Below are 13,370 nucleotides of genomic sequence, written 5' to 3'. Positions count from 1 at the left end.
GAACTGATCATCTCTGTATCTGTGCATCTCTGCATCTGAACTGATCATCTCTGTATCTGTGCATCTCTGCACCTGAACTGAGCATCTCTGCTCCTGAACTGATCATCTCTGTATCTGTGCATCTCTGCACCTGAACTGATCATCTCTGTATCTGTGCATCTCTGCATCTGAACTGATCATCTCTGTATCTGTGCATCTCTGCACCTGAACTGAGCATCTCTGCATCTGAACTGATGGTCTCTGTATCTGTGCATCTCTGCACCTGAACTGAGCATCTCTGCATCTGAACTGATGGTCTCTGTATCTGTGCATCTCTGCACCTGAACTGATGGTCTCTGTATCTGTGCATCTCTGCACCTGAACTGATCATCTCTGTATCTGTGCATCTCTGCACCTGAACTGATCATCTCTGTATCTGAACTGATGGTCTCTGTATCTGTGCATCTCTGCACCTGAACTGATCATCTCTGTATCTGTGCATCTCTGCACCTGAACTGTGCATCTCTGCACCTGAACTGAGCATCTCTGCATCTGAACTGATCATCTCTGTATCTGTGCATCTCTGCACCTGAACTGATCGTATCTGTATCTGTGCATCTCTGCACCTGAACTGATCATCTCTGTATCTGTGCATCTCTGCACCTGAACTGATCATCTCTGTATCTGTGCATCTCTGCATCTGAACTGATGGTCTCTGTATCTGTGCATCTCTGCATCTGAACTGATCATCTCTGTATCTGAACTGATCATCTCTGTATCTGTGCATCTCTGCATCTGAACTGATGGTCTCTGTATCTGTGCATCTCTGCATCTGAACTGATCATCTCTGCATCTGAACTGATCATCTCTGTATCTGTGCATCTCTGCATCTGAACTGATGGTCTCTGTATCTGTGCATCTCTGCACCTGAACTGATCATCTCTGTATCTGTGCATCTCTGCACCTGAACTGATCATCTCTGTATCTGTGCATCTCTGCACCTGAACTGAGCATCTCTGCACCTGAACTGAGCATCTCTGTATCTGATATTGTGGAGAGCATACAAATGCCTGTACGGAGCAGAAATGAAACATTAATGCTGTGCTGTTGTTGTCTGATGCTGGACTGTGTAAATGATGGTTTGTTTTTATATAAAATATTCTCATTGTTTGATGTATGCTTATCTTTATTTAGGCCAAATTTAGGACATTTAGGCCAAAGTGGGCGAAGAGTCTTAATTCAGTCAAGAGTAGTGAGTGATTTTCTCTTTTGTTGTTTTATTAACATTAAAGGGATGAAATTAATGTAGAAATGTTTACCCGGCAAAGCTTTAAAGCACGAGCAAATGATTTGTGACAACTTTTGTGATTGTGTATAAGTGCAGTGTCCTGTGAGTGTAACTCTACCGCTGCATTAACATGTGATGTGAATGTACGTCGAGTTTTACAGTATTGGGACTGAGGCGCCAGACCTGCAGCTGATAGAATGTGCGCTGTAGCACGATACTGTCATATTTCTTCAAAAGCAGATCATGGAGACATTATGAATGTCGTGTGACATATGTCGCACTGTACAGCCCTGCTTATGCTCATGCAAAGCCTCGATGTAATATTTTTTTTATTGCAATGTTTATGTTGAAATGTTTTTATTATTTATTAAAGAAAATTATGCAAATCATAACAACCTACTGTAAGCCTATTTAATTCTTAATAAAGAATTCTAAAACACAAATGCTGCCAAATAACATCGGTTAGCAAGTCCTGATCAATGTTTTAATTTTACGATCATTTAATTTAATTTATTTCACTGTTATGTTTCAGTTAATAAATCTATTAACAAATTGAAATAACACAAAGTATAAGACATATAATCTATTGACTAGGGATGCTCCGATCAGCATTTTTTGCCTTTGATACAGATTCCTGGGATTCAGTATTGGCCGATACCGGTCACAGGTCCGATACTAAATTAAAACAGTGCTGAATTACCTAATAAACAGTATGCCTCACTGTGTGGAAGAGACTGGGATCATTCTTTTGTGAAAGGCATCAGGCAGGCTTGACTTAAACATTACTTTCTTAACTTTATGGGGGGTGCTGGATGGCTAAAATACACATTAATTGCGCAGATATTAACATAAATAAATATGTGATATTCAATAAAAATAAAAAGAAGCATGGATTAAAAATAAAAACAACAGTTTGCACTGCAAAAATTTAAAATTATATATAGATTCATTCTTATTAAAGTTACAAAAGTTCTTTAGTCAAGAGCAGTGAGTAATTTCCTCTGTTCCCTTTGTTCTTTGATTAACTTTACTGACAGAAAGCTTCATTGGCTACTGTCCCTTTAAGATCTGCCGCTGCTGACAGAGACACGGATCTCACACGCGCCTCATTCTCTCACAACTTTTTACGTTCATTTAAGACTTTATTTAACTCATTTAAGACTGCTCAGTCTGCTCTTATGAGGATACTCGACAAAACGGAAATTTTGGCATAATTGCACGTGTTAGTGTTCGTTCAACTTCAAGCCGAAAGAGAACTCGATTCTGGTCTTTCTGTGCGTCGTGTGTTTGTGTCTTGACTGGTTTAAAAGCATTTGCATGAATAAGAGCGCATCATATAATGTGAAGCCAGCAAAAGGATGACCGAAAAAAAAACCGGATGCTGCGTTAACTGCGTTAAATATTTACCACTGAGTCTTTTCCTCCCAGTTCTACCAGTGACGCTTATCCAACTTCCCAACTACTACCTGCGCAGACGTCAACAGCGCAACTGGGTTGTAGGTTGCCAGGTTGAGCTCACAAATGGGTTGAAATTTGTATGAAGTGTTGATTGTGTGAGTAGGATACGTTTAATTCAAGATCTGGCAATCGGACAACCTTGGAATAATAAATTGATGTGGTTATTCATAGGGGTGCAACGGTACAGATAGCTCACGGTACGGTCCGTACCTCGGTTTTTGGCAGGGGCGGACTTTACCATTAGGCAAAGGTCGGCAATTGCCTTGGGCCCCGAGCTACCTAGGGGCCCCCAAAATGCCCTATTAACTTATGCTTAATTTTTTTTATTTTTATTTTTTATTATATATTTCTAAAACTCCATTTGCGAAAAATGGCATCAAATCATTAGTGTCGCAGACAGGAGGGGGCCCCCCACCTCACTACATTGGACTATTCCATTATCTCACTTACTGCGCATCTGCGAAAGTGACAAGGCTGTGCCAAAAAACTGACGGAGAAAAAGAAGTGATTGACAGACAGAGTGTACAGAGTGACAGACAGAGTGTACAGAGTAGTAGACAGAGTAAAAATTAAGCGAAGCTAGCTACCCAAGCGGTGCTGAAAAAATGAGGAAGCGGGAGGAAAGCAAAAAGTCTGTAAAGGTGCGCGGCGCGAAAGATAAAGAACACGCAGTAACAGGAGGACTGGGAAATACACAAACAGAGCAAGATGAGTCTAAACGCGAAAATTTAAAGTTTCGAAGTTACCCAAGCGGCTCAAATAAAAGAAAAAAGTGAAAAGACGCTGATTAGTATTTGGGAACGCTGCCAAAGATGACAAACTTTTTTACGGCTACTGTTGGGGATACAGATCAGGAACAACAACGTCCAACGCACAGAAAAATCGTGAAGCAAAGAGGACACGGAGATCGACAGACAAAACTGAGCAGTTTACTTATGAATCATGATATTTAAAAAAATCTCAGCTCTCAGATTCTGTCAATTCTATTACGAAATTCAAACAATAAATACCGTTTTGCCGTTTTAGTGACGTAACAGATTCCTATAGCGGCACGTGAACTGATCATCTCTAGCTAATAGTAAATAAACACGAATTAACAATGTTGAAAGATACAGTATAACTTACCGAAATGTGAAATCTTGTGAAACGTTACCTAATATTTATCCAAATGAGTCAATATTGAATCAAATCACAAGAATTGAATCGAAATGGTGAAATTTGTCAAGCAAAAAAAAAAAAAAAAAAAAAACATAGCTTACCAGAAATTGTACCATGTAAACATTGTAACATGTTTCTGTTTAGGAGTAAAGAAGTGTATGCAGGGTTTAAAGGGGACGTTTTTTTCTCCTCTCTAACCTTTACTTCCCCGTAGATTAGCTTTACCTGCCTATCCACCATTCAGTCGGTACATCTTTTTTTCGTTCTCTTTTAAAGATTGGATGGGGAGGGGCCCATAGCCTACCTACCTTCGCCTTGGGCCCCCGATTTGCTAAATCCGCCACTGGTTTTTGGGCCACGTTCTCGGTTCGGTTTCAATACATGTTTTGTGCAGAAAGAGACTGCTATTTCATCCCAAAAATATGTTTTATTTTTCTTATGAGCATAAACAGAATGTCACAGTAGGAAGAACATCAATGTATGGAATAAATTAACACTCTAGTCTGTACTGAACAACACTAAGTAATACAACCTCTTCAACTATCACTTATATGAAATACAAAATGTAAACAAACACACTTCAAAATATTCAAGTGGATCCCAATTCCAAACCTTGATAACTGGTATATGAAGTGATCAATGTGAAAGAAAAAGTGCACTTTTACCTTTAACAAACATAAATTAGCTTGTGCTTTGAATAAAAAAAAGCAGAGCAAAATAATATAATAAAAGTGCAATGTTATTTACTCATCCACTATTGAGAGATTCTTGTGCAAAAAGATGAGTCTATCAACACTGTCTGGTGCAAGGCGAGACCGGTTGGCACTAACGATGTCCCCAGCAGTGGAGAAAATTCTCTCACTAGGAACTGAAGTCCCTGGGACACAGAGGAGACGTTTTGCCGCTTTTGCTACATGAGGGAACTTGCACTCATTGGTCTTCCACCACATGAAAGGATCAGCATCAACACCAATGGAGTCTGCTAACCTATATGAAGCAACTTCATCCTCAACAATCTGGGAAAGAGCTTTGACCTGGTCTTGTTTTTTAAAAACCTCCCCATATAGCTCTGCCATTGCTGTCTTCTTTGGAGGGGGAGAGGCTGACTCTTGTCCCTCTGTGGGTGGCATTGTCACCGCTTGTCTCTGAAAGAACAATGACAAATATTTAGCATATAGAATAACAGCTGTAAATGTCTATATTTTGCTCCTGTGAACTTAGTATAATTGCCACAATAGAGAATAGTTCAACTGCTGTTTTGTTTTATTGTTGACAGATATGTACAAGTATGACATGTTAAATCATCTATATACATTTTGACAACAAAAAATAATCATTAAATATACAGCCATAGATTCACAGAAAATAAGATCATCATACCTGTGGTTCATACTCCAGGATTTCTGTGGCAAGATCTTTGTAGAGTCTGTCAAGGGAGGATTCATCAAGGGAGGGCAGGGATTTAAACCTGGGATCCAGGGCTGTGGCTTTTTGGAGGTACTTCTGAAGGTCAGGGTCAGTGTACCTTCTATCCAGGTCCTGTGCAATGGCTTCTTTTGCTTCTTTGATAACTGTACTGTCTTCATCTCCAGGTACCATGGATTTGAGAATCATTTCCTTCAGTGGGAGGATCATTGAAATTGTGGGGGTTGTTTCACTGCTCATGAGTGTTGTCACAGTCTTCAGTGGTTTGAGTACTTCGATTAGTTGCTCTGCCATTTTTTGTTCTCCATCAGTCAACATTGCAATGCCTGTGACGTGGCTCCTCAGGTTTTTGTCCATTGTTAATGCCGAATAGATGGCAGGCTGCTGCTCAACATATCGTGACAACATGTCATGTGATGTGTTCCACCGAGTTATCACATCATTGATTAACTTGTGCTTTGGCAAGTTTAACATTTCCTGTTTCACAGCAAGTGCTTGGTTGGCTGTGGTGCTGCGGTGAAAAAAGGTGACAACTTTCCTCACTTTCCCGAGGAGGCGAGACACACCGTTGATTGACACTGCCCTCTTGGCCGCGAGATTCACAGTGTGAGCAAAACAGCCAATTTGGGGTCCCAGCTCAACAGTTTCATTGACTGCATTAACTATGTTTGCAGCATTATCTGTGGCGACGGGTATAGTTGTGTTTGGCCGCTCCAGCTTCCACTCGGTGACTGCATTTTTCAACTCCTCTGCTAAATGCGCACTTGTGTGGCTTTAATAGAGTGGGCGGGTCTGCAGCACGGCACTTTTCATCTGCCAGTCCAACATGTAGTGAACCGTCACAGTCATGTAGCTCTGTGTTGCCCGAGAAGTCCAACTGTCCGTAGTCAGTGCGAGGCTTTCTGTTTTCGCCAAATCACTCTCGATGGCTTTGCGCGTTTTGTCGTAAAGACCAGGGATGACAACCGCACTGAAATGTGTGCGACTGGGCACAGCATAACGTGGGTCGAGCGTTTTCATTAAATGTTTAAACCCCACATCCTCTACTACAGAAAAGGGCTGTAAATCTTTAGCAATAAACACTCCCAATGCACCGGTTATCTTTATGTGTTTCTCTGAAGAGGCCCGGTAGGTCTGAGCAAAAGCATTCTCAATAGACAATTGTTTTGCTGGTGCCTGTTCAGGTCGCTCGACTGACCTGTGTTCAGGAAGCGTTATGTCTGGATGCTTTCGCTGGATATGCTTTGACATATTGCTCGTGTTTCCTTTGGAGTATGCGACATGTGCCAAACAAAGTTTACAGACTGTGTAATTTCTGTTGATTGTTTTCCCTCCTTCGTCGTTGTACTCAACCCCAAAGCCAAAATGATTCCACACTGAAGATTTGAAAGATGCTGGTGCATCTTCAAATTTCTGTTTTTCAACTCCGCTAGAGCTCGCCATTTCTACGTGTCTCTGTAGCATGTGTAGCCAAACAACTAGTAGTACGAGCCAGTGAGTGACAGAAGTTAGCGTGTGGGTGCACAACAGTGATTGATTGGACATTAACTTGCGGGGGCGGGCTTTCGTCTGCCTGGACAGGCAAACGCACCTGATGGCGTGTAAAGCAAAAACTAAAAGGATCAGCGCGAACTCAATGGCAAAACCGAAGTCCCGCGGGACACGAGGGTAGATTGTCCCGTGCAGGGCTGACCGAACGGTCCGGGATTTTACCGTGTACCATTGCATCCCTAGTTATTCATATAACGAGGTTTGGGCCATACAAATTACGGGAGTTTGATGGGAGAAATAACAAAACGGGAGGGGGGTGGGAGATGGGTGTGAAATACAGGAGATTCCGGGGGAAAACAGGAGTGTTGATAGGTATGCACGTTAGCTTGTTTGAATTGGAAACTGTTTGCCTGCCGCCTGCGCTCTGCGCATGTTGCTAGCACGTGATGTCACACACTTGCCCACATCATAGAATTACCGCGAGAACGTTTAGAGAGCCGACTGCTTTGTAAGCTTTCAAATCGCTCTTGCTCTAATTTGATGCCCCTACGGATCAGGCCCATTGTTACCGATACCCGATCTAAAATTTTATTCCATATCTGAGCCGATACCCGAAACAAATATCGGATCGGAGCATCCCTACTATTGACATGCATTGCCTTTAGAAAAATTGAGCACACAATGTTAACGTTTAGCCTACTTAGCTTAAATTTGATGCAATAATAGAAGCCTACATTTGTTTCAGTTCTAAAGTTGTAATGTAATTTCAGCATTGTGATTATGAATTTGTTTAACTACAATGTTTCACTTAAATTTATCTGCTACCAGCTCTCAATCGCTCTCAATCGCTCTCAATGAGCCGCAGTGCAGCGTCAGATTACGTAATATAGAGATAATAAACTGACACTTTTCAAAGTCTGTGATTATAGCGCCACTTAGCGGTAAAAGGCAGTGAATTCCATGTGCAGGCCCAAATCACTCTTTGCTATAGTTAACAATCTCACTAATCCACCACAACATGTTATTTCTGGCTCTGCAGTGCTTGTGAATAGCTTTTTTCAATTCTTTTCAGACAAATTGAAGTCAATCAATTGAATCCATTACCAAAGACACCAATGTGACTCAAATGTTCATTTGATGCAAGCTGATTCAGCTCATTCAACAAACTCTCTCTGCTTTCACTCTGACTACCTCTGCTGCCATAAGTGATCTAATTATGAAGTCTAATTCCACATCCTGCCAGCTTATATCTAATATCTAATTTACCATTCTTAAGCAAAATACTTGAAAAAGTTGTGGCTTCACAACTGAGATCATACTTTGATCCTAATGGTCTTTTTGAACCTTTTCAGTCAGGATTTCGCTCATCTCATAGCACTGAAATTGATCTTCTTGGGGTGGTTAATGACATTCGTCTGTCCATGGATTCAGGGTTAATAAACAAGTGCTGCATTTGACACAGTCTCCCATTAAATACTCATCTCTCGCCTTAGTGATATCGGCATCACTAGGTCAGCTCTTTCCTGGATCATTTCCTACATCAGCGACAGAAAGTATTATATCACTATAGGTCACTGCTCCGCTTACACTGGGTGTTCTTTAAGGTTCAGTTCTTGGCCCACTACTGTTCATCATTTATATACAGATGGTGGACAACCAGAATGCCTATTACCGCCGCGCCAGCCGCCGCGGCGAAATCACCGCGGCAACAATAAACCAGCCGCATTTCAAAGTCGTTCCCAAAATGACCGCCAGGTGGCGCAAAGGGACATTGTGCAAAACAGCAGCAATTGCCGTATTTTAAAATGTAAGTGGGTTAAATATAAAACCCTAAGCCTAATAGGCATATTTTTCATATATATAAATAGGCCTATTAGGCTACAACAGAATAGAACCAAAGATAGAATCAATTTTAGAACTGAAAAAATAGAATCAAAAGTTAAAAATAGAGACGATATTAGGAGCAATGACGCTGAATATTTTTACTATTCTATTGAGGAATTAGATAAATGAAGAGCTCTCGTGAGCGATACAATTGCATAGTAATTTATAGTGATTTCAAAAGCAGTCCTTAAAAAAAAAAAAATACATGGAGTAGTGTGGCATAATTTTTGAGAGATTACGCGGAACGCGTTTTAGTTAAGATCCTGGTTTCAATGCCCTTAATGTATATAGGCTAGGCTACTGCTTTAAAAAAAATGTCACAACGTGTTTTGAGATTGTTTTGAATTAAACATTGAAGTTTAAAATGTAGTGTTTTGGCACACCAGGCCGAGTGGCGTTACGCATTGTTCAAAAATCAGGTTTTATTCTGGCATGTTGAATTGGCGTTAGAATTTTGTTTTTGATTTATTAGATTTAGATTTTAGATTTCGTTAGATTTATTTTTCTCATAACAGCTAAAATAACTTAATATATGCCTTGTCTTAATATGACCTACTTAATATAGGCAATAGGCATATAATAGCCTATATAATAAATTAGCAAAACTTGGCCACTAAATATTTAATTTTCAATTATTTTAATTATCACAATTAAAGTTTTAATTTTATTAAATTGAACAAGCGCAACAATCAGCATTTAATCAAATATTCTAAAAGATGTATTATTAATAATAATGTTATTTCAACATAATATTTCGTTTTTTCGACATAATATGTGTGCGTGCAACAAGCAAGATGTGTATTTGTAAATCCGGTGATGCCTGCATTGATTTTTATCAATAAACTAGTGTTTTCTGACAGTGTCGACTGCAAAGATGAAGTTGACGATCGCCATATTTGTAGTGAACGCACCTAGAGAGAAATGCACATAAAGACATAATCAGAGAGTAGCCTTTTTCTTTTCGTTTTGAATTATTTCGTTTGAAGACATTTCAAGCTCTGTGTATTTAATTTGATATTTATCATGTCTGTGTGAGGCATACGCTGAGTTTCGTTAAGTTAGGAGGATGAGATGCGCTCCAGCTGACGTGCAATGCAAGTGACCGCGCGGGCGCCTCCATGATTAGTGTCTGTTATATTTGCATCTCTTACTTATTAAATATTATTAAATATTAAATATTTTAACAAATATGATACTAAATGAGATTATTTAATGGCTACAACAGTATAGTAGGCCTATAGACTCTATTTGTACAAATTGCTGCACATTAATTTAATTAAATGAAACCTTGTAACGAATTCACATTGTAGGGTAGACTGTGTACAGTTGAGACACCTTAAATAACTTGCGTTCGCAGCAAGCACAAGTTGTGATTTTTGCTGTGCACTTGCATATTAGTGTCAGCTGGGAAGGAAATATAGAGACCAGACCTCTTGGAACTTTAATTGAATACATAGCGTTGGTAAAGCATACTGAAATTACATCCCTACAAATTTATTAGGCCCTACTGAAAATAAATGTATCGAATTTAAGCAAAGTAGCCTAAATGTTAAGACTGTAAGCCCTTTGCTTTTTTACGTAGCCTATAAAGGATTCTTATAGCCGACTTTGTGTTAATATAATTTGTAGAGAATTTTTTTTAACTCAAACATTAACACTGAAATAAATGAAACTAAATTATTGTAAATTTTTTGGCACACCACGACGAGTGGCGCTATGCATTGTTCTAAAGCCAGGTTTTATTCTGGCATGTTGAATTAGTGTTCGACAAACATGGCGGCGCGTTCATTTGAATGAAGAGCGCTTCTCGCTCGTGTGAGCGAACACACACTGGAACGTTAGGCCATGTCGCAACGAGTGAATCGTGGCCGAGTGGTTGAACTTACGTTACGATCATTTAGATGACACGGGTTCGAATCCCGAACTAACTTGGACTACTGATATTTGTATATTAGCCTATTAATGCATTTTATAGTCTATTGTTGATGCAGAGAGATTTGTCTAGTTCTAAAACATAGTTTTTTGCTTATAGCCTATTTACAAAATAAAAATCACCATGCATTTCCATTTTACACTAAGGAACAAATATTATACAATGACTTTACTTCTGTAGCCTATAATAATTCCAATCGTAATTTCAAAAGCAGTTCTGTTAAAAAAAAAAAAAAAATATATATATATATATATGACGTTTAAACGACAAACAATAAAATCAGAACCAGTATTCTGTTGCGTTCATGGGGCTCGATGGTGTTTTAAGCCCCCAATGGCTCCTTAGAGGCAACTAACCCTACCCTCAACCTTAAACCTACCCATCCCCTCGCTGCCTGGAAGGCGCCGTTGGGGGCTTAAAACACCAAGTGCCGTTGGTTCCAGTGGCAGTAATGCATCCACGGCTTTTCAAAATGTCACAAAGCGTTTTGAGATTGTTTTGAATGAAATATTTAAGTTTATAATTAAGTGTTTTGGCACACCACGACGAGTGGCAAACTCTTTGTTTTGTTTTGCAAACTCCGCTAGCCTGTGGGGGGTTTGGAGAAGGCAATAGTTGCTTTATCGTGGGGGTGCAGGACAGAGGTGTTAATGTTCCGTCTTTCATATGGAGAGTGTCGGAGCCAGCCTGATGAGCAGGCAAAGGCAAAATTCTTCTAAGGATTAATCTCAAAATCTCCAAAAGTCCATATGTAGGCCCTATATCTTATTAAATTATAAATATTGTAGTTTTATTGATTGTATTTAACACATGTAGTGTGTGTGCTCAGGGACAACACATGTTGTGTCAGTTTTAACACATGTAGTGAGTGTGCTCAGGGACAACACATGTTGTGTCAGTTTTAACACATGTAGTGTGTGTGCTCAGGGACAACACATGTTGTGTCAGTTTTAACACATGTAGTGAGTGTGCTCAGGGACAACACATGTTGTGTCAGTTTCAACACATGTAGTGTGTGTGCTCAGGGACAACACATGTTGTGTCAGTTTCAACACATGTAGTGTGTGTGCTCAGGGACAACACATGTTGTGTCAGTTTTAACACATGTAGTGAGTGTGCTCAGGGACAACACATGTTGTGTCAGTTTTAACACATGTAGTGTGTGTGCTCAGGGACAACACATGTTGTGTCAGTTTTAACACATGTAGTGTGTGTGCTCAGGGACAACACATGTTGTGTCAGTTTTAACACATGTAGTGAGTGTGCTCAGGGACAACACATGTTGTGTCAGTTTTAACACATGTAGTGTGTGTGCTCAGGGACAACACATGTTGTGTCAGTTTTAACACATGTAGTGTGTGTGCTCAGGGACAACACATGTTGTGTCAGTTTTAACACATGTAGTGAGTGTGCTCAGGGACAACACATGTTGTGTCAGTTTTAACACAATAAATGTGTAAGTCTTTTTAACACACAAATTGTGTCATTTTAAAAAATAAAGTGAAAGGGCCAGATGCAAAAATATGAACCGTTTAATCAATAGTCGAGTACAGAATGCATGTGCACACAAAGTACAACACAATGTCTCAAGCTCAATGACTGGACAGACTCACTGTACTGGACATTATTCAGTTATTCACGCTTCAACCACTAATTGATAATGCTGCTTTTGACAAAAGTTCATGAAGGGATAACAGGTCACAGAGTTCAGTTCACACTGGCCTGTTTGTTTGAGAACACAGCAAACACTGCAACTGCACACCATCACAGTGATGGAGAGTGTCGGCACTCAAAATGATGAGCTGAAAACAACACAACCTGTAAAAAGAGATGTTAAAAATGACACGTGGTGTGTAGATTTTAACACATGTTGTGTAGATTTTAACACATGTAGTGAGTGTGCTCAGGGACAACACATGTTGTGTCGATTCTTAACACATCTCTGTGTTTATAAGGACTACACATTTTGTGTTACCTTTAACACAACTAATGTGTTATTCCTCTTACACAGAAGTGTGTTGAAACCTTTTACACACTAATGTGTTATTCCTCTTACACAGAAGTGTGTTGAAACCTTTTACACACTAATGTGTTATAGTTACACAACTTGTGTCAGATATGTGTCACGTCATGTGACTGTAGTCGGTGTGTATTTGCCAGAGTTACTTCCTGTGTTTTTACAACTGAGTGTTTGGGACGAACACTGTATTGGTAACTTGTGTTTATGGAGTCCAGTGACGTTTAATAAAGAGTTTGCTTGAACATTTTATTACCTGGATGTTTTAGACATCATGAATCTACACATAGACAAGCTCTTATTGAGAATTAGCAGAGGTTTGATGTTTCATTGAATGTTTTATTTGAAGTCACCAGAATCGTGATTAATGGCTCCTTTATTTGAGCTCTTGGCCCTTTACTCTTGTGTTAGTTCTTCTCTGGCTGCTTTAACTGTGTTTTAATCAAATACATCTGTAATGTCGAGAGAAAACATGATCAGATGTTTCTTGATGATGTCTTAATCTTCAAGTACTGATCTGATCAAGTTTTTGAGTATATGGATGGTGTGCATTTATTGTATTTATGTGCTGTTAGTTATAATGGTCTTGTGAAACTACATCATGCGATCCAAAACTGCAGAATAGCCTATATTTCTTTAATTTTTTTTATAAATTTCAGTAAGTTATAAGCTGCAGCAGAAACTAGTCACACACAGACATCAAGAATCAGCGTATGAATCTCAACAATGGTAACAAA

The 13,370-nt window shown here is 39.5% G+C and overlaps 1 protein-coding gene across 1 annotated transcript in view; it reads right to left on the bottom strand.

Moving 5' to 3' along the window:
• LOC311295692 (uncharacterized protein) overlaps positions 1–8,441 on the bottom strand; it is a 32,517-nt gene extending 24,076 nt beyond the window's left edge. The window contains exons 1-2 of the mRNA XM_084417170.1: positions 5,264–8,441; positions 4,871–5,028 (exon numbers count right to left, since the gene is read on the bottom strand). Of these exons, the coding sequence (XP_084273296.1) occupies positions 4,871–5,028; positions 5,264–5,782 (677 nt within the window). The 5' untranslated portion in view covers positions 5,783–8,441. The remainder of the gene's footprint in view (positions 1–4,870; positions 5,029–5,263) is intronic.
• Between the last annotated feature and the right edge of the window lie 4,929 nt (positions 8,442–13,370).

This window comes from Rutilus rutilus (genome assembly GCF_951802725.1).
Source record: "Rutilus rutilus genome assembly, chromosome: 1".
Taxonomy (NCBI): domain Eukaryota; kingdom Metazoa; phylum Chordata; class Actinopteri; order Cypriniformes; family Leuciscidae; genus Rutilus; species Rutilus rutilus.
The sequence above is the reverse complement of the archived record's forward strand: the minus strand, read 5'-3'. Positions and strand labels throughout refer to the sequence as shown.